This window comes from Echinops telfairi, unplaced genomic scaffold (genome assembly GCF_000313985.2).
Source record: "Echinops telfairi isolate 266 unplaced genomic scaffold, ASM31398v2 ScPeMD7_60;HRSCAF=208, whole genome shotgun sequence".
NCBI classification, from domain to species: Eukaryota; Metazoa; Chordata; class Mammalia; order Afrosoricida; family Tenrecidae; genus Echinops; species Echinops telfairi.
Window position 1 is genome coordinate 27,290,614 of NW_022103958.1, and position 22,466 is coordinate 27,313,079.

At 37.8% G+C, this 22,466-nt stretch overlaps 2 protein-coding genes across 4 annotated transcripts in view; both read right to left on the bottom strand.

Annotated features, from left to right (window-relative positions):
• LUZP2 (leucine zipper protein 2) overlaps window positions 1-22,466 on the bottom strand; it is a 598,898-nt gene that overhangs the window by 46,715 nt on the left and 529,717 nt on the right. For 2 of the 3 annotated variants that reach the window (XM_004708247.2, XM_045291092.1), the window contains exon 10: window positions 8,670-8,762. The exons of the other annotated variant lie outside the window; for it this stretch is intronic. In XM_004708247.2, coding sequence (XP_004708304.1) covers window positions 8,670-8,762 — 93 coding nt within the window. The remainder of the gene's footprint in view (window positions 1-8,669; window positions 8,763-22,466) is intronic. 3 annotated transcript variants of the gene reach the window in all.
• On the bottom strand, window positions 16,436-16,928 carry LOC101640686 (adenosine 5'-monophosphoramidase HINT2-like). Its single transcript, XM_045291094.1, is given in 1 exon segment — window positions 16,436-16,928. A coding segment is annotated over 1 exon segment (492 nt). The 3' UTR covers window position 16,436.

A 22,466-nucleotide genomic window follows, 5' to 3' on the forward strand; every position in this document is an offset into this window, starting at 1 on the left:
ATTGAAAATAGACCACATGCTGGGACACTAGTCAAGTTTGAGTAAATTCAAACAAATAAAGGTCACTTGGATTTCCTTCTCTGACCACTACACCATAAACCTAGAATTCTACAAAAGAAAGATAAAAACAGAGAAAAAAACAAGAGCAAATACTTGGAGGATGAATAACATTTCTTTAAAAGGAGTGAGTGTTGGCCCAAATTAGAGATGAAAATAGGCAGTTTCTATAAACCCATAAGAATGAGAATATAACATAGCAAAATCTACGGGATAGAGAAAAGGTGCTTTTCAGAGGATACTTGTTAGTGATAAATGCGCATATGAAGGAGGAAGAGAGATTTATGCTGGATACCCTATCACAAAACCTTCATCAGTTGGAAAACAGTCAACAGAATAATCCTTCTAATAGCAAAAGAAATTACAAAAATCAGCCAGAGACAAATGAGTGGGAAAACAAAAAGGCTATGGAGAAAATTAACTCAGTAAAAAGTAAGTCCTGGCCCAGACAGCTTCACAGGAGAATTCTACCAAGCATTCAGGAAGAACTGATACCAATTCTACACAAGCTCTTCCAGAACATAGAAAAGGATAGTGTGTTCATCCTGGTAGACTAGAGAAACAAATGCAGAGATACTCATATGTGTCTAAGAGAGAACTTTATATCAAAGAGCAATTATACATTAAGAAAACATCCCAGCTCGGTCCAGGTCCAGTCCATAAGTCTCCGATGTTAGCCCATATGTCTGATACCTGTCTATAAATTCCTCTTCAGATTCATGAACACATGCAATGACACTGAATGCAAGAAGATCACAGGCCAGTGGGTGGAAAGTCTTGAGGCTCCAGTGGTAGTGGAAGCATCTCAGTACTGGCATGGGTCTCCATGTGGCTCCTTCAGTCCCAGGGCTCTTGTTCCATCAGCAGAGCACATTTAGCTTGTCAGCAGGAAGAGGAAGCAGAGAAAGTATCTGGCCTCCAGTGAGATATTTACCTTCTTTGCGCCTCCAAATGAGGTCATCCAGCTAGACTCCACCCCTTCAAAAGTTGACAGGATATTATGTAGCTGCCATGAACAGTAAACTCCCAAAGGGATTCTATGAAGCTAGTAAAACACTGATAACAAAACCAGGCAAGGATCCTACAAGAATAAAGTATATGCCAATATCTCTAAAAAAGACAGATGAAAAAAATCCTTAACAAAATCTTGTCTATAGAATACAAAAAGTATACAAAAAGAATAATTCATCATTACTTACTGGGATTCATTCCAGGGACACAGGGATTGTTCAACATTAGAAAATCCATCAACATTATCCACCACATTGAAAATAAAAAAGACAAGAACCAAATGACAATGTCAATAGAAGCAGAAACAGCATTTGACAACATTCAATATCCATTCCAATACCCACTCAAGAAGATAAACAGAAGGAAATTACCTCAATCTAATTAAAGCTAAATAGGAAAATCCAACAACCAGCAATGCAATCAATTGGGAAAAGATGGAAACATTCCCACTGAAAAAGGGAACCAGACAAGGATGCCCCTGGTCCCCTCTTTCAATCACCCTGGAGGTCCTACCTAATAACATAAGGCAACAGAAGGATATTAAAGGTATATGGCTTTATAACGATAAGTGAAATTATCATTATTATCAGATGATATGATTTCATATATTGAGAACTGCAAAGGCTCTATAATAAGAGTGCTGGAAATAATAGAGGAATGTGGTAGAGTGGCAGGATACAATACCAACAAACAGAAGTCATTTGGATTGCTATATACAACTGATGGGATTACAGAAAAAGAGATCAGGAAGCTAGTAACCTTCTCAATAGCCAAGCATGAACTGAAATATCTAGGGATATACCTGACTAAAAAGACAAACAATCAGTACTAGGAAAACTACAGAACATTATTACAGGAAACCAACAGGGAACTTCACAAATAGAAAAATATCCCATGCTCGTGGATCAGTAGACTCAATATTGTAAAGACGTCGGTCCTACCTAAAGCTCTATATAGGTTCCATGCAATCCTGATACAAATACCACCATAAGTTTTCAAAGAAATGTAAAAACTGACTCCCAACTTAAAATGGAAAGGGAAGAAACCCAGAAGTGGTAAAGAACTTCTCAAGAAGAAGAAGAAGAAAGTGGGTGGGCATGCATTACCTGACTTTAAAACTTATTATATAGCCTCTGCTGTTAAAACAGCATGGTACTCATATAATGATAGATACTTGGCTTAATGGATAAGAACAGAAAATCCAGAAATAAAAACAGCAGAATACAGACAACTGATTTTTGATAAGGGTCCCCCGAAACCAAATGGGAAACAGATGTCATTTTTAACAAATGGTGCTGGAAGAACTGGATATCAACCTGCTGAAGAATGAAACAAGACCCTTACCTCACTCCATACACAAAGTCAAATTCAAGGTGGATCACAGATATTGAGCTAAAATTCCAAACTATCAGGATTTTTAATGAAAAAATTGGGACAAATATGACAACCTTAGTGCAGGGAATATATTGGCTATCAATAATAATGAAGGATAAACAGCCAGAAGAAGAGAAAATAGACCTGTGGGACATACTAAAGAGAAGACACGTGTGCACCAAAAGACTTAATCAAAGGAGTAATGAGAGAGCCCACAGACTGGGAAAAGATATTTAGTAATGACATATCATACAAAGATATTATTACTAAAATCAACAGAACCCTACAACCTTACAAAAAGAAAAACAAAACCAAATAGTCCACCAAGGAGGTGGGCAAAATACCTGAATAGAAGATTCACAAAGGAGGCAAGTCAAATGGCCAATAAATATATGAGAAAATGTCCTTAATCATTAGACATCAGAGATATGCAAATCAAAAATACCACGAGCTACCACCTAACACCAACAACGATGTACACATTATCAAAAAAATGTAACTAGTACCTGTGTGGAAAGAAATTTTAGCCCCCCTCCACTCCCTGTTTCATATGCCTTTATGGCCCACAGATGGGTGGGGGGAGAAAAAAAAAAGAGGCAATGGGGGACAAGGGCACTAATCCACCCAAGGGGAGGGTATTGTTTATGTCTCCATAGGAAAAAGATAGAGAGCATGTAGACCTCCTTTCAGTGCGCCAAGCCTTGAGGGCAACGTTTCTACTCTGATTAGCTCAATTCGTGGAAAGGACTGCAGGGCCAGCCTCAGCTTGAGACATGATGTCTCCTACCTTGAAACAGTGCTACAGAGGACAGAACTGAAGATACAGGGGAGTATGGCTGGTCTGACCTGCTACTCCCAGGAGCAAACTACATGGGAGCAAACTAAGAAAGGAGTGCAACAGACTATCAATGGAAACAAAGTCATGAAGCTTCTGAGAAATCTCAATTTTAGGCTTATGACTCGGGGTGCAGCACTTGGCACCCCATCTGAACTGGTTGGGGGAGATTCATAAGGGGGCCATATTGGAAGTTTAAAGGTGTAACAGAGTCAGGGGTGGGGTACTAGACCGCTTCATCTTTGACTTCAGGAAGAGCAATGGGGATCTTATACAAAGCATGCTCCTGGGTCACAAATGTTGAGCACTAAAAGGGTATAAATTCGGTTAGGTAAGCAGGTCCTAGAATATGGATCCTGGAAAGAAAAGGGGATTGAACTGATGGATTATAATAGGGCCTGACCACTATTAACAGAGATCCTCATCTACTCTGGTTCAGGACAACAGTTAAAATTATTTGTATGGTTCCTCTCTTTCTCCCCCCCGCCCCTTTTGGTGCCTATCCTTATAAGATAGGCAAGATAAGCAATCCCAAAGAGACAGTAGTGGGACCGACTATTCCAGAAGGGTGGAGGCCTGGGCATCGGAGAGGAGGAGGCAGGGGGAAGGGAGCAATGAGCCAATAAGCACTGGGACAGGGGAATAGCAAAGGATCTAAAACTGACAATGAGGAGGTTGTAGCGTTCCTGGTCATGCTTGATCAATTGAAATGTATCTGAGAATTTTTGAGAGGTGCCTGATGGGTAAACAAGATATTGGAGCAGGAGGAAAGAAAAAAGAATAAGAAAGTGAAAAACTATATATATAGGAATAAATATAGATATGTATATATGTAAATACATAAATTTATAAAGATAGGTATGTTAGTCTGGGTTGACTAGAGAAAGAAACTCATAGACATTCATATGTGTATAAGAAAGAGCTTTATATAAAAGAGCATGTGGTAGCTACATAATCTAGTGTCAATTTGCGATTATTGAATGAAGGGGTTGAATTTAGAATGTCAATCACGTCACAGCTTGATGATCTCATTTGAAGGCACCATGGAGATAATAGCTCACTGGAGGCCAGACCCAAACTCTCTGCTTCATCTTCCTGTTGACAAGACACATAGTGCTATCCTGATGGCAGCCAGAGCCTGGAGCTGGAGGAGCTATGTAGAAACCTATGCCAGCACTAAGATGCTTCCACCGCCACTGGATCCACCAGACTTTCCACCCACTGGCCTGTGATCTTCCTGAATTCGGTGTCATTGCATGTGTTGTGTGAGTCCAAAGATGAATTTATAGACAGGTATCAGAAATATGGGCTAATATCAGATTTATGGACTTGATCTGGATTAGGCTGGGATGTTTTCTTAATATACAATTACTCTTATATAAATCTCATTCTTGTACACATATGAGTCTCCATGGATTTGTTTTTCTAGTTTACCTGGACTGAAACAGAGAAATTGCATATTGAGGAAACAGCCGAGCCCAGTCCAGGTCAAGTCCATAAATCCAATATTAGCCAATAAATTCCTCTTCAGACTCACGCAGCATCTGCAACAATGCTGAAAGCAGGAAGATCACAAGCCATTAGGTTGAAAGTCTTGTGTATCCAGTGGCAGTGGCAGCATCTCAATGCTGGTGCGGGTCTTCATGTGTCTTCTCCAGCTCTCTGAGTATCTCAACAGTATGAAAGAGAAGGTACAGAAACTGAGTCTGGTCTCCAGTGAGATATTTATCTTTGCCATGCCTCCAAATGATGTCTTCAAGCTGCAACCTGGTTGATAGGCTAGATTCTGCCCTTTCACTCAAGTTGACAGGAGATTATGTAACGGCCACAATAGGTGTATTTGCCTATATACGGTATATAATCACAATAAGGAAGCAGATGAACTTTGGGCTTTTACATAAATCTTACCTCAGTACAAGAAGAGTTTGTTCTACCAATGTGACAATGTATGATACTCACCTTCCCTACCCGATCGCTGAAGACAAATGGGTACATAAGCAAATGTGGTGAAGATAGCTGATGGTGCATGGCTCTTAAAAGTCTCATGTCTTAAAGACTTGAAGTTAAGCAAGTGGCCATCTAGCAGGGAAGCAACAAAGCTGACATGGAAGATGCGCACTAGCCTCTGTAATCATGAAGTATCAACCGGAATAGGTATCAGAAGTTCAAAAATAAACAATCAAATTGAAGGAGTGTACATAAGGTGGAGACTCAAAATCCTCCTGTAAGATAATTGGGCAATCCTTCACAGAAGGGCCACATTGAAGGGGTGATTAATCCAGTATAGCAGTGATGAAACATATTAACTATCCATTTGTTTTTTTGGTATTTCCTCTCCTTACTATTATGGTCTTAGTTTTATCTCATTAATCTTATTATCTTGGTGTAAGTTCATTTGTATAATTAAGATCTTTCAATGCATGAAATTCAAGATAGATAAACCCTTTAAAAATAGAAATGGGAGTAATGATTCCCTGGGGGTATGGGACGAGGGTGGGGTGAAGGGGAACTGATAGCAATAGCAATGATGACTGTACAATCCCACTTGAGGGCCATGAATAATAGAATTGTAGGTGAATGGAAACATCATATGGTGTAAAATATGGAATAAAAAATAAGAAATAAAATATATTTTAATATTTATATTACAATAAGGGTTCTGGGGTTGGGTGGCAGGAGATAAATGGGAACTGTTATTAAAGAGTTAAGAAGAAAGAAAATGTTTTGAAAATTATGGTGGCAACAATTGTACAATTATGTTTGATCTAATTTAATTATGGATTGTTATAATATCTCTCAGAACTCCCACTATAATGTTATACCCCAAAATTCTGGAAAACAAAGAAACAAAAAAAGGAACAAATCCAACACCAACTAACTGAGTTAGGGAACATAGGACTAATATGGGAAAACATCTTTATTTCTTGGAAATCTTGGAACCCATGGCCCCTGCTACTCCCAGGACCTCTTGGTTTAATATGTGTAACTTTGTGCTTCCAGCCTGGTCAGTTCTGCTATTTTCAATTTTTTCTTTTTTGCAGGAACACATGGGTGCCTTCACCAATCAAACCTACACAAAGTTGTATATGGCTGCATTCTATCAACCCCTAAAGTGTTCACCTGATCCTGTCAAGACAGAACAGTTACAAGTCTTTCTACACCCCTGCCACCCCTGCCAAGCAGGAATAAGTTGCAGATAATGAGACCTTTGGCCCTATTCCCTATTACCCAAAGGCAGGATTAATAGGTCTGGCTGAATGTAAGATGGCACCTGGACCATTCAAGGAGCTCATTTCTGTGCTTCCTGCTTATGCTCTAAACCCGCTCTATCCCCACACCTTCCTGTGCACACCAAAAGCCACGTCACCCCCACTTGATCCAAACTTGTCAATCAGGAGGTCACTCAGTGCCCTCTCACCCCTAGCCACCAGTTTCCACCCCCGAGAGTGCATCTGTCCATGAATCCCCTATGTTGGCGCTCCTCACCATTGTGGGTAGCCCAGCAGGCTTCACTTCCCAATAAAGTCAGTTATCTGATACCCATGCTTCAGCCTGTTTTTCTAACATTAGTGTATTAACAATTAGGTAAAACAATTTTGCAAGTATTGTTCAAGTTCATATATACATGTGTTTATTCCAAACAAAACTTCTCTAAACAAGTCTCTGCTGTCAGACAATGCTTATAGGCAATGCATACAGGCAACAAGTGGGGTCCCTTTAAAAAGTCTAATCAAAACAAAGAGTTCTTGCTAATTTAAGAACAATTTCCTTTTATGGTGTTTCCTTGCTTGATATGATCCAAGTGAAGTTATCAGTGAAGATATATGGTAGCTATAGCAAACTGCATTGGCCAAATAAGATGGCGTCCAGCTGTGAGAAAGAGTAGCATCTGGAGTATTAAAGGATTGTCCTTTAAACAAGCAGCCTTCTAAGTGAGGTGGCACTCAAGTCTACAGTGAAGGAGCACACCAGCCTAAGCAATCCTAGGATTGTAGATGATAGAATCCATGATCACTAGAGGAATTATATTAGAAATTGTGAGCACCTGGTTTGCAGAAGGAACTGGATGACAGTGAAAGTCTAAAATCCGTTTGCAGAGTTCCCACATGGATTAAGCCTCCATTGACATTTCTTTGAACATCACACAGGCATGTGAATATTCATGTACTCAGAGTGCACTGGAAATACCCAGAGTGCCTTTGGGTAATAGGGAATCAGGCCAAAGGTCTCATCTTCTGCAACTTCTTCCTGCTTGTTAAACTTCCTGCATATTAAACTTTCTAGGTATCTGACCAGTTCAAGGAAAGGCAGTCTTCTTTGGGGAATTTCCTGCTTGTGTCCTCGATGGAGAGTACTGTAGAAGATTGAACAGTCATGGCTCATGCCCTGATTGCCTGGGAACGTCCTTGGGACAATCTTGTAAGATTCTCTGTCTACTAGAATTACATAACTCAGTCAGGGCCTCATTCCTGCTCCTTTAATCTCACCTGTAAATATGATATATTACTCTCTTGCCAACCATTCATTTGTGACAGTTTTCCTCTCATATGCCCTTTAAAGTCTGTCTATCAACAAACCTTGGGATATCATTATGACCTTGTGCTAATGGTCTCCTTCATCTGGATGATATATCTTTGTCTTTTCCTTATCCCATTTAAGACTGTAATAAAAGTTCTCTTAATAAAAGCAAAACAACAACAACAACAACAACAACAACAACAACAATGGCTTCTGAGGGGATTTGTTGAGTTATTTCAACGTAGAGTGTTTAGCATAGATAATAGTTTGGATAACACTTTTGTGTGTGTAGAGGTGTGTGATTTCCAAGGGGTAATCTTCATTCATTTTCTCAGAGGACACAGGACAATCATGAAAGCTTATAATGAAGACTCATCTTAAAACTTGAAAACTATATTGGGAAAAAAATAATAATACAGGAAATTGTGGTGAATTTTTTTTCAATGCACCTACTCATTCTTCAAGGGTAGTAAATGCTGTCTTATCAGGATTTCATTGGGAAAGTTATCACACCTGGCCATATAATCCTGATAGTACCCATTCAGAACTCAAAGGAACAATATTTGAGACTCTCAATGGTACCGAAATTCCCATTTTGATATGGTATAAATTGGAGAGTACAGAATTCTTTAGAGAAAAGTTAAAGAGATGAAAACATCAACTTTAGAAATGTATACACCTGGATGGAGGACATGTTCAAAAACAATTGTGTCATGATTTTATATTTTTGTTCCATAAATTCCTATGTTTTTGTAGCAATACTTTTTATTTACTCCCATATGCATAGAACATTCTATGTTGGCATAAACTAGAATTGTTTTTATGTGCATGTTTTCATATTGAATATCAATAAGACTTTAAAAATTAATCTTGCCTTTTGAGAATCAAACTCAGTATTACTTGGATTTTCTTCCTTTGTTGACTCAATTTGAGAGCTCTTAGTATTTCCAGGAACATTTTCTTGTGGCTTCAGAGAGAAAAAGATAAAGAGAGATAGTATTTAAAAGCAAGAAAAATAAGTAGAATTCATGAGTCATAGGTTTATAATAAAACATTATATAATGGTAACATTATGTCAACCTGATTCTCAAAGAAAAAAAATTAAGGAGAGATATTTCAGAGACTTTAAAGACCTTATATATTAAGCAATTCTTAAATTGGAAATTGAATAAAAATATTCCTCTTCAATTTTACATTAGTAATATCTAATGAAATTATTTTTCCCATTGGACTATGTATTTCTCGCAGAATAAAATTTTAGGGGAAGTACCCTACGTCACTAAGAAATAATAATCTTATGATTTCTCATTATTTTTAAAACAAATAGATCTCAAAAGTAGTAAGAATATGTGTTAGTCTGGGTAGACTAGAGAAGCAAATTCATAGACACTCATATGAGTATAAGAAAGAGCTTTATATACCAGAGCAATTGAATATTGAGAAAACATTCCAGCTCAGTCCAGATCACGTCCATAAGTCCAATATTAGGCCATATGTCCAATACCAATCTATGAATTCCTCTTCAGATTCACAAAGTCATGCAATGATGCTGAATGCAGGACAATCACAGGCCAGTGGGTGGAAGTCTTGTGGATCCAGTGGCAATGAAAGCATCTCAGTGCTGGCAGGGGTCTCCACCTGGTTCTTCAGCACTGAGGTTCTGACTGCCATTAGCCTGTCACCACATGGCTTTTCAAGGAGAATACCTTACAGGGACTGAGCATGTGTCTCACCTCCAGCAAGCTATTTAACTCCTTAGCGCTTCTAAGTGAGGTCATCAAGCTATGACTGACCTGTTTGGCAGGCTAGACTCCACATCTTCACTCTGAATCCTCAAATCGACAAGATTTATAAGAATACACCTTGTATTCTGAATAACAAAGAAGCTGTCCTGTAACATGCCAGGGTAATTTGCATAAATTCCTCTACCATCAACTCATGCTGACTCATAGTATGTTGGGTTTCTAAGATTTTGTAAATATTTACAGGAGCAACCAGCCCCAACTCTCTTCCTTAGAGGAGAAACAGTAATTGACCTTGTGGTTAGCAGTCTAATGCTTACCCAACAGCATCACCAGACTCTTTGTAATTTACACAGAAGATAGGAATATGTTGACAACAATAGTTCACCAATTTGTAAATCTCTGCTTCATAATTTAAAACTAATACAGCACTCTGGAACTATTAAATGATATTCTAAAATCTATCTTTTAGGAACACTAAATTCCTATTATATGCAGGCTAAACTTATACACTCACATTTGTATATGCTTCTTTTGCTGAGCTAAATAGACACAAAATAAACCCAGTGAATGCTAACTTGTGTCTGAAATATTATTACACTGATGTCAAGGAAAGGAGAGAATTGGATCCTAGCCACTGGGGACGTGGAAAGACTTTTTTGGGTTACAGTTTCCATCACAGTTTTTCACACAGTTATATTCCTTTTAAAAAACTCACAGCCATTAAGTTAATTTCAACTTATAACTTAGCCTGTAATGACAGGGTATACCACTATCCCATGGGTTTCTGAGACTGTAACTTTTTATGGGAGTAGAAAGTCTATTCTTTCCCCTTTGGGACAGGGTGGTGACTTCAAACTACAACCCTTGCTTTTAGCAACCCAACACAAAACTACTATGTCACTTGGCCTCCTATTACAATAATTACCAAGAAAAAACTCATATAAAACAGCATCTAGTTATTAAAAAAAATTGAGGGTACTTAATAAAATTGGTAAAGTCTCATATATGAAAAAGAATATTAATAAAACTAATAGAAGATCAGAGAAAAATGAGGGGTAAAAGCACCTTATTTCCTTGAAATGTTTCCTTTTTAACTTTCCCAAATTAACATCTCTGGGTGAAAGAAAGAAAGAAAAGTAAGTAGGGAGGAATGGGGAGGGAGGAAGGAAGGAAGTAAAGTTAGAAACTTCTCTTGGTTGTATGAATTTCAGAAGGAACTAATTATTGTCCTCTCTCTTGCTCTTTCCTCCCTTTATTTATATCTTCCTTGTCTGCTCTTTAATTCTATTATAAAATTTTCTTTGCTGGTATTTGTTGTTGTTGCTGCTGCTGTTGTTTTTTTTTATGTTTTTATTATTGTCTCTGCATGTCTATCTAGATAAGATAGGTGGGATAAGCAATCTGGAGGAGAAAAAATCAGGGCTGACTGTTTTGGGGGACACAGGAGAGGGAGAGTCAGGGGAAAGGAAGAGGGGTGCCAACAAACCCAGGGATAAGTGAACAAAAAGTGATCTAAAATCAATGGTGAGGATGGCATAGGATGCCTGGTGGGACTTGACCAAGGGCAATGTAGCTGAGAGGAATTACTGAAACCCAAATGAAGGCCGAACATGATAGTGAGACAAGAGGAAAGTAAAAGGAAATCAAGGAAAGAACAAGGAGGCAAAGGGCAATTATAGAAGTCTAAATACAGGCAAATACATATGTAAATATATTTATATATAGCAATAGGAAAATAGATCCATGTACTTATATTTATATGTTAAGTATTAATGTAGAAGATGAACATTGGGCCTCTATGTAAGTTCTCCCTCAATACAAGAACACTTCGTTCTAATAACCCGGCATTCTGTGACGCCCACCTTCCCTGCATGATCCCTGAAGACAAAAATGGGTGCATGAGCAAATGTGATGAAGAAAGCTGAGGGTGACCGGCTATCAAAAGATATAACATTTGGGGTCTTAAAGGCTTGAAGATAAACAAGCGGCCATCTAGCTGAGAATCAACAAAGCCTACATGGAAGAAGCACACCAACTTGTGTGATCATGAAGTTTCGATGAGATCAGGTATCAGACATCAAAGACCCAGAACAAAAAGTCCTATCATTGTGAATGAAGGGGAGGTCAGAGTGGACACTCAGAGCCCACCTGTAGGTATTTTGACATCCTCTTACCGAAGGGACACAAGGAAGAGATGAGCTCGTTAGGGTGCAGAATAGCACTGATGAAACACACAACTTTTCTTTAGTTCTTTAGTGCTTCCTCCCCCACACTATCATGACCCCAATTCTACCTTACAAATCTGGCTAGATCAGAGCGTGTACACTGGTACAGATAAGAGCTTGCAACACAGGGAATCCAGAAGAGATAAATCTTCAGGACCAATAATGAGAGTAATGAAACCAGGAGAATAAGGGGAAGGTGGGGGAAGAAAGGAGGAACTTATCACAGTGATCTACATATAATCCCTTCCCGGGGGGATGGACAACAGAAAAATGGGTGAAGGGAGACGTCGGTCAGTGTAAGACATGAAAAAAAAACCCAATAATTTACAGATTATCAAGGGTTCATGAAGGACGGAAGTTGGGGAAGGGAAGAAATGAGCTGATACCAAGGACTCAAGTAGAAAGAAAATGTTTTGAAAATGATGATGGAAACATTTGTACAAATATGCTTGACACAATGGATTTATGTATAGAATGTGATGATCTGTAAGAACTCCCTATAAAATGATTTAAAAAAAAAACAAGAACCCCCCCATATATACAAAAAGAAATGTATCTCTTGATATAGATTTTTTTTATACATAAGAGTGTCACTAGTTTTGTTCCTCAGAAAACGCAGCCTAATACACCATCTCTGGAGACTAGGTTAGCTTATGGCAACAGCATGTAGACAGAGGGGAAACAGAAGAGACTGAAGATGGAGGAATCAATAAGGTGCCATTTAAAATAACAAGATGGATGGTGGTGGTCTTGGTGTTACATGCTTTCAAGTGAGTTCTCACTCAAAGAGGCATATACAACAGAACAAAACACTTTCAACTCCTGCACTATCATACAATTGTTCTTATAACTGATCCTATTCATACAGGCACTGTCAATCCATCTTGGATGTTTTTCTTTTTTGTTAATTCTTTACTGCACCAAGCATGATATCCTTCTTCAACCATTGGTTGTTCTTGAAAGCACATACACATGTGTGACAAAGGCTCACCATCGCTATTCCCAAGAAGCATACCTGTTGTAGTTAGTCTAATGCAGATTTGTTTCATTTTCTGATGACAACAACAATTAAATTCAAATACAGAAATTCTTCTCCAGTTCTCCTACTCCATGCCTAACTTTTTGGTGCATATGAGGTGACTGGATGCTGCTTCCTGGACACTGATGATGGATGCAAGTGAATTGAAATCCTTGAAAACTTCCATATTTTCTCCATTTACCATGATATGGTTTATTGGTCCATATGTAAATACTTTTGTTTTCCTTATATTTATGATCCATTTGACACTATTCCCCTTCAATGTGTCATTCCTTTCACTCCAAACCATTTGATTGTCCAATTAAAATTATCAATGTCAGTCCATTTAAGCCCACTCAAGCCTGTATACTAATCTTTATGCATTCCGTTTTACTTTTGATGACTTCTAGCTTCCCTAAATTCATGTTACCTACATTCCAATTCTTCCTTTTTTTTAAACATTTTATTAGGGGCTCATACAACTGTTATCCCAATCCATACACACATCAATTGTGTAAAGTGCATTTGTACATCGTTTCTCAAAACATTTTCTCTCCACTTAAACCCCCAACATTAGGTCCTCATTTTCCCCCTCCCTCCCCGCTTCTCCCTCCCTCATGAGCCCTTGATAGTTTATAAATGGGTATTTTGTCATATCTTGCCCCGTCCGACGTCTCCCTTCACCCACTTTTCTTATTAATATATGTCTGCAACTTCTTCTCCTTTAAATTTATTTAACACATACTTCTGAAAATCATGAAAACTTTGCTCCATCATATGATTAAAGTAAACTCAGCTGTGAATAGACAGGTCTTATTCTATAATATTTTAGTGTCTCTGAGGCTGAGGGACTTATCTTTAAACACTTTATCAAGCCAGGCTTTACTGCGATTCATAAGGCTAATTTTCAGTGGCTAATTTTTCAAAAACAGATCATGTTTTCATTCTTCCTAGGTTGACTTAGTATTGAAAGTCCACTTACACCTTTACCAGGGGTGTAATAAATGAAATACCAGTGGCATAACTTTCAGCTTCACAATAGCAAGCACGCTACTATCATACTACCATCAACTATCGGACAAGTGGCAGGGGTGATAGCAAGCAGCTGAGACGACGCACCGGCATTACTAATGGAGCTATAAAAGGGAACGAAAACTGGAAATATATTGCAAAGAACAATTAGGTCTACTAAAATTTTTAAGAATTCTACAAAATCAGAAAGTAAGAAAACTTTTTTCAGGGCTCGTGCCTGGAGGGTGACTTTATATGGTTAGTAGACATTTTAAAGTTTTCTGACTACTAAATGGATATGCACTGTCAGATAATGCCAATTTTATTGGAAAATAAAAATGACAAAAGTCAAAATAGTTATTTTCTTGAAACAATATACTGAACACCCAACACTTATCTTTCTATAGACCCCAAATTAGAGATTCCTTGAAGAAACAAAGTTAAACCATGCAGTAGGAAGAAATAAATGGGATAGATTCTCATGATATTTACAGAGGGAACCAAAGCACCAAACATACATTTGAATGTGGGTTTTGTTAACAGGGAAGGGAGCAATTTTGGTGTATTTTTATTTTTGCTGAACAAACATGACTGAATAAATAACCCTAACTTTTTCTTGTAAACCTCATTTATTGTATAACAGCATTAAAGAAAATGGAAAACTAGAAAGCACCCATTATGCTAGCAATAACTATTTTATTTCTCTCTTGCCTCCCAGCCTTTGTCCTTATCCACAGAAATAAATATTTCACATAGCCACAATTACAGTTCACAAACCATTTTTATTTTGCCTTTAAACTCATCACATATAAGTTTGAATTGAAAACTATACCTCTAGTGATATAAGTGATGTTTAATAGAGTAAGTTTGAAAATAAAGCATATCTTTGAAAATTTTAGCTGTTTTCAATTTTAAATTATATAATTTGTGTGATGAACATAAATATTCCAGGCTTTTCCACCCTAGTCATTAGTTTAAACATCTACTTTTCCTCAAAAACTGGTAGTTCCTAAAGAGAAGACGATGTGTTTATTCATCACTGCATTCACTGAAGCTAATACACCTTGTGAACTTACTAAGTGCTGTGGGTTAGGCATTGGGCTGCTAATGCTGGTGGTTCAAGCCCACTAGTCACTCCAAAGGGAAACAATGAGGATGTCTGTTCCTGTAGATATTCAGTCTCAGAAATCCTAGATAGGGTTGCTATGGGTTGGAATCAACTAAATGGCAGTGGTTTTAAGTGTTTATTGATTCATTTTGCCTTTTTAATTGTTTATTTATAAAATAGTCCTTAAGATGACCAAAGGTAAATACTAATGGTCAGTACTGACTAAAGGGAAATGAACATATTAGTGGTTAGGATATTTTCAAAGTGTGGCAATTCGAATTATTTCCAACAATAAATCCATAAACATTTATTGAGCATTCACTCAGGGGCAGCAGTGTCTTTCAAACTTGAGATCAAAGACTAAAAGCATCTCACGAGTTCCCATTTGTTCTTTATTAAATGTTTATCATTCCTTTTAACTTTCTGAGTCCCTGATTTCTTTTGAGAGTTATCTATTCTTCATGAAAGGATTATCTCATAGATTGTTTTGTTAATTAGATTCTCTGTCCTACAAAAGATATGGGCACATAACCTAAATTACATCATGGATTTCGGCATTTTGGGATTTCAGATACTTTCCAGGGTAAGAAAAAGCATTTAAAAACAGATTGCCATGTATTTCAGCACAGTGCATTGTCCAAGTCTTTCCAAAACAATTGTTTTTATAGTTCTTGTTTCTGTTTCTGTTTTTGCCAGTCCCCATTTCCCCATTTCTTCTTGTTTCCCTGTTTCTTCTTAATACTATGATCTCCTTATGTTCCTTAATAAATTCTACACACACACACACATCCCATATAAAGTTGAGTACAAGCCGAGTTTTTCAGCACACTTTTAATGCAGTGATTGAGGTAAAATTAGGTGCTTCAGCTGACATTCGGGCCGGTTTATACTATAACTAGAGTATATACGGTTTATAAAATGTCAGCGTTGATTGTAATCAAAGAGACTGGAGTGATACAGGGAGTGAAACCATTAAACTAAAATTGCAAAGGTGACATAAGCAACCAGAAGCCAACGAAACAAAATCTAATGTAGCTAGGGGAGCAAAAAATAATAATCCCCAGTTTCCCAACGGTGACCGCTCAATTTGTAAAGTAGTTAATATCATCCTAAAATTGAATTGTTATTTTTATTTTTTGAATTCTTATCTTTAATATATCTCTAATCACCAGGGTTTGGTGGGAAGACTGAGGCAAGAACTATGAACAGTATAAAAGGAACCATTTCTTCCTTCCTTCCTTCTTTTCTCTCTCTCTTGCTCTCTGTTTCTGTCTTTCATATATTTATTCACGTTTGTGTGTGTTTAGTTTTATGTGTCTTTGAACCATTCATTATTTAGGTCATATTTTCAGAGAATTAAGAGATTAATTTATAACATTTGATCCTCCATAAAATTTCCAAGGACTACCCAAAGTGTTTATTTATTTATTTTTTCCAAAGTTATAGAGAGGTTTATTGACAACCCAGGGTCCTTTCCCCACTCCTCCCCATCCAAGAATCTAGCTAGGAGTCGTCCATCAGTTCATTGGATGGTTCAGCCTGGAGGCCATAGGAGCTGTCGACCGCCAAGTACGTGGATGGGCAGGTGATACACAGATTGTGCGCCCAGCTTCCCATCATTGATCACAAGTCGGTATCCCTCTCCCAGACCCTCAGCCTTTGCTACCTTCTTGGCCACAAGGAGGAGGTGACCTAGAAGCTGCTGATCCTCCTCTTCAGCCTGGCTGATCCGAGGAATGGGCTTCTTTGGAATGACCAGGAAGTGCACAGGTGCCTGAGGGGCCACATCACTGAAGACAAGACACTGATGGTCCTCAAATAGGATGTCAGCCAGGAGGCTGCGGTCCAGGATCCGGGAGAAGATGGTTGGGGCTGCTCCCCCAGGAGATGCCTGCTGGGCCCTGGTCACTTCATTTTCATTAGTCACACCCGAAGCTCCTCGGACCTACACACCCCGCACCCCCTCGGCAGCCACTGCCCGGAGCGCCGTGTGCAGCCTAGTGGCCAGCACCAGGGTGGTCGCCATCTTCCCCGGGGCTCCGCGAGGACCCGGCACCCCGGCGGGCACTTGAGGCCTTTGGAGCCCAAAGTGTTTCTTTTTTAAACAATTAGATTCTCTATTTAGTCATCTTATATATAAACAGTGAAGTTATCCATGAAATTTCACCTCAGGAAAACACAAGGTGTATGTAACACTTCTAGCAATGGAAAATATCACATATCACTTTACCGATTAAGCATGGAAAATTAAATTTCTATAACTATGAAAAAAAGTGCTGAATGATCGCGGAGCGAATTCTTTTAAACACAATAAATGCAACCTTTAAACTTGTTCTCAGTGGAATGGCATTTTGGAAAGAAAATTTGAGTCTGATTAATTAATAGCACAATGAGAGCTGACTTTTTGTTTTGGGATTAGCACTTACAAAAAATGGGGTCTCAGAAAATCGGTAAGACTTTTCAATCTCCAATTTTCTGCTCTGTTAGCTGAGGCCAAGAAAGCCAAAATCATCATGGTTTTTATTGGTTTGTTTTAAGAGAGGAAGAAGACTAAATATAAGCACCTGACATTTATTCGATAAACCTTTGTGGTGGATTGGGTTACTCTTTGGGCTACTAAGTATAATATTAGTGGTTCAAACCCAACAGCTTCTTCATGTGAGAAAGATGAAGAGTGTTTGCTTCCATAATGATTTATAGTCTTGGTGTTCTATAAAGAAAAACAAAACCAAATTCGCTGCCATTGAGTTGATGAAGGCTTATAGTGACTCTGTAGGACTGGATAGAACTGCCTTGTGGATTTCCATGACTTAACTCTTTACAGGAGAAAAAGCTCTAATTTAATCCCTCAGAGAAACTGGTGGATTTGCACTGTTGACCTTGTGGTTGGCCGCATAACTCGGAAGCAGTAAACCACCAGGGCTCCTACTCTGTGACAGTGTTGGTGAAAATCAAAATTGATCTGATGGCCCGTAGGGGTGGCATATGTTAGGTACAAACCAGGGGTATCTATTCCTTAAAGATTAATTTTACTTAAATAAATGTGAATTTCTCTCTTACTCTGGAAACATATGGGTCATGAAGTCATGGATTCCAAATGATATGTCTTCATCCCTGGAACCTATGAATACTACTTTATTCAGTAAGATAATGAATAGTAACTCATTTGTGCCTATGAAAGCATGGTTGCACATCTGTCTTTAAATACAAATCATGAAAATAAATATAATTATTAAAATTGCTGTTTTGTTTAATTGACTTAATTGAATTCCCATTGATACTTCCAAGAATTAATAACATATATTTTCCAAGTCAAGGACAAACAATGCCTTTTCCACATCTAATATCAACTCTGACAAAGCTAATATTCAATGTTATTTAAATGAACAATGGCAATGCTGAATTTTATTTGAGCCCTCAGAGTACTGGGAACAGTGAAGGTAAAGAAATTCTTTTTCCATTTATGTTCTTTAAAATGATTTCTGGGAAAAAAAATCCTTTCCTGCATGAATTAGACAAGACTCATAGATTGTCCCTCTTACTTATGCGTAATAAGGCTAAACACAGACACCCTGGTTCCTATTTTTTGTCTCACAAATTATTAACCAAACTGTTCAGCAAAGTTTTTTAAGATATTCTTTATAACCTTGACTTTTGATTGACCCTAAGCTTGAGCCAGCACAGGGTATTTCATTAACAGCCCCTCAAGAAAAGACTAGCTTTTGTTATCCAGTCATGTAACTCCATTTCTCCCATCTCCATTTATTTCTAGTCTTATTAACTCTATAAAAGTCCTCTATTCCTAATCCCCGTGACACTTGCTGATCTTACGGTCAATGTATTCTCCTTATTGCATATTGCCTTCCCATCACCTTGCAATTATCCTTAAAAATAGAATCTCTATCAAGACCAGACTATAATTTAAAAAAACCACAGATGCTTCATCTATAAAATCTCATCTGAACTCAATGAGGCAGGTATTATTAATATTATGTTATGCAGAAAGAAATTGAGATTTTGAAAGGTTCAGCGAGTCAATAAAACCATATTGCTTGTAGATATTATTGGTAAAGCAAGCGATTTAATTCCTGTAGTCAAATGGTAATTTCTTTGTTCCAGATCCAGCTCAGTACAATAGCAGGGGAAGGGATCTTCACTAGTCACTGTGACCCAGTGTTACCCTCAAATTAGTAATGACCTTCCCAAAGAGTGTAGTTTCTGTATTAGGGGTTATTGGTAATATCTGCACTCAGTGTAGAGTGAAGCTTGCTAAATACAATTTAACTATATCAAGACTTGATATGTGGTCAAGTGGAAGTAAGTGATTAAAACACATATGCATACACACATACTGAATATACATTTTAAAAGTCTCTATTCAAGAAATACAAATATCTATATCATTTTATTAAATTACATTTCTGGTTGTATATTTCAATTCTCCGGCATCTTTATATTTTATCTAATAAAAACTTCTGAAGGATTCACATATGTATAAGTTATTGAGAAATGACTTGACGTCATCGGGGACCTTGGCATTGCTTCAGGATATCCATATTGGTTGCAGAATTACCCTTTCCTCCTCTAACTGCATAGACATGAGACCAAGAGGGTGACCATAAAATCATCCATAGTGACAGGTAACAACAATTGTACAAGGAAAATAGCTCAAATGTAAAATACAATTAGAAAATAAATGAAAGGAAAGAAGGGAGGGTGGAAGAGAAGATGAGGGAGCAAAGGGATAAAGGAAGAAAGGGAAAGTTAAACCACACCACAGCCTCTTGCTCAGTCACCCTTTCTATCCCCGTGGGCAGATAACACCTCTGCCCCCAAGTTGCGTTCTTCACACACATTTTTCAACCCTGAGTTGATGTCTTCTAGTCCCAAGCTCTTGATTCTAATAAGCCCTTTTTCTGTGGGTCATCAGAAAGCACATGGACCATTTGTCCATGGGGACCTATTCCTTCCCTACCCTTCTGTTAACTTCTTGAACGCGGATTTTAACTTAAAGAATGCCAGAGTTGCCGGCTATTATGTTTCTCTTGTGCTGGCACACCATTCAACAACCTGAGATTGTTTGACAAGGTTAGTTGAAGGCTAAGAGGGAAAGTCAACTTCCTAGTGGGAGTTTGAATTACAGAATTTTCCCCTAATAGTTGATTTGATTCTTAACAACAAGAAAACTATCTTGGATTTTTCTCAAAACTTCCTTTAATGTAATGAGAGCAGATATCACTGTGCCGAATAGTGCATATGAGTATTGACTCAACAATCTGCCCCTTAATGAAGCGCATTGCTAAGACATTTGGCTGCTAACCAAAAGCGAAGCTGTTCTTGTCTCAGCAGATTCCTCAGAACAAAATCCTGGTGATCCACTTCTGAAAAATGAGATGCCCAAAACCCCATTCTGATATACATGGGGGCCCCATGAGCCAGAACCAATTCCATAACAACTGTGTTCCTTTTCATTTTGTTCTTTCCCAATTAAGAATAAAAAGAACATGTGATGGGAAACGCCCTCATCCCATCTCTCAGGAAACTGTTTTCTGAAGACCCCTCATGCTATTCTGTATCTATGCTTTTGTTTAGGCTTCTGATGGCAGAGTGGCTGGCGTGCTGGACTACTCCCCGAGAGTGCGGAAAGGGCTTAATGTTCAGACCCACTAGTCACTGTCTGAGTCAGATACATCAGCCTGCTTTTGCACAGATTTACAGACAGTCTAACCTGATGAGGTAGTTCTACTTTGTCCTACTGGATCTGAAGGTAGTGGGTTTGTGCATTTTTGTTATATGTATGTATGTATGTATGTATGCATGCATGCATTTTCCTCATTCCACTTACCTTGCTTTCTTAACTCTGTAATCAGGAATGCATATGGACCAACCCCATTAATGTTCTTTCCTAAGGATCACCTAAAACCTGAGGCAGGTTTGATAGTATCTCTGAGATTCTAAGACGATTAAAGATAATAAATAAACATCTAATAACATTTCCAAGGAATGGGGATATTACAGTTTCGTTATGAATTAATTATATACCTTCATAGCAATAATGCTCAATTACCAAGAAGTAAAAGAATATATTAGAAATCCATTTTGCAGAAAATGTAATCTAAAGTTATAGGATAAGTTATTTGGCCAATACTAAAGTGTTAGTAAAATTTGGCTCTATACCAAGTTATATATATATAATACACATATATATATATAACATTTCTGGATATGAATACTCCTAGAGTTTGGTGCTAGTAATCTCCTTCACTGCCAACCAACTCAATTAAAAAGCTTATAGAATAAAAATAACAGCTGTGAAGATTAGGAAAATAGGCTTTTGAGGTGTTCATAAACATCATTTTTAAAGAACATGAAGTTTCTAATCAATAATAAAGTAGAAGAAAATAAATAATAGAACAGATTATGTATGAAAGAAGAAATTATTCTAAATTAATCATGAGAAATAGTGTTATTGCTTTATAGTTTTTTGAATATGGATATATCCATACTAAATGGAATTACTAATTAGTCTGTTAATAAGTATCTATTAATATTTCCATAAAACATAAATACTTACTCCACAATTTCTCATTCAAAAATCTTTTATTTTCTAATGCTAACATCTTCTAAAATATCATCAGTTTATACATTGCTTGTATCCTAAGGTGTGCTGGTGTTTTAAGATCTTAGAACAACTGAGACATCTGAGGATGAACTGATATACAGGAAAAAGAAAGCGAGAACGGTAGTGATTTCCCGGTACATACATACATTGTTAGTTGTGTCAGGTCCCACTCACGGCATCCTTATATACGACAGAATGAAACACTGCTCATTCGGCTCCAGGTCACTGTTGTTGTTAAGCTTCAGCCTACTTTTGCAGCACTGTGGCGATAGATTCTGCTTGAGACAGTTCCTCTTTATCATTGACACTCTAATTTACCAACTTGATGTCTTTCTCCAGGAACTGTTTTCTCCTGATAACATGCCCAAAGTATATGAAACAAATCTTACCAGCCTCGCTACCAAGGGGCATGCTCGTTCTACTTCACATGACAGATTTCTTTTCTTCCTGGAACCCAGAGTCCTGTAAGTATTCTTCACCAATGCCATCATTCAAATGAATCAATGCTGTTGCAGTCTCTCTTATTCACTGGATAATTTTACATGCACATGAGATCATTGAAAATACTATAGATTGTATCAGGTGTACCAGAGTCTTCAAAGTGACAGTTTTAATCTTTAACACTTTAAGTAGATCTTGTGCAGCAGATTTTCCCAATGTACTACATCATTATAGGTAGATCGATTAGATATGTAGATAGAAGAGGGTGGGCCATATGAAGAAAGAAGAATATTTCATTGCAAACGGTATGAAGAGTGCCTCGGGGTTTCATTAAAAGCTGGAACCACATGGTTTGTTTAGGTGGGAGTTAAGTCTTCTGCTAGGTTACATGAATAACGAATTAAAGAGAAGAAAACCCTTGGGCTTTCTTTATCAAATTTTATTTTTTTTAGGAAGCGTGGGTGTGGAGGGAGAATACAAATATTATGTGTTATTTGTAGA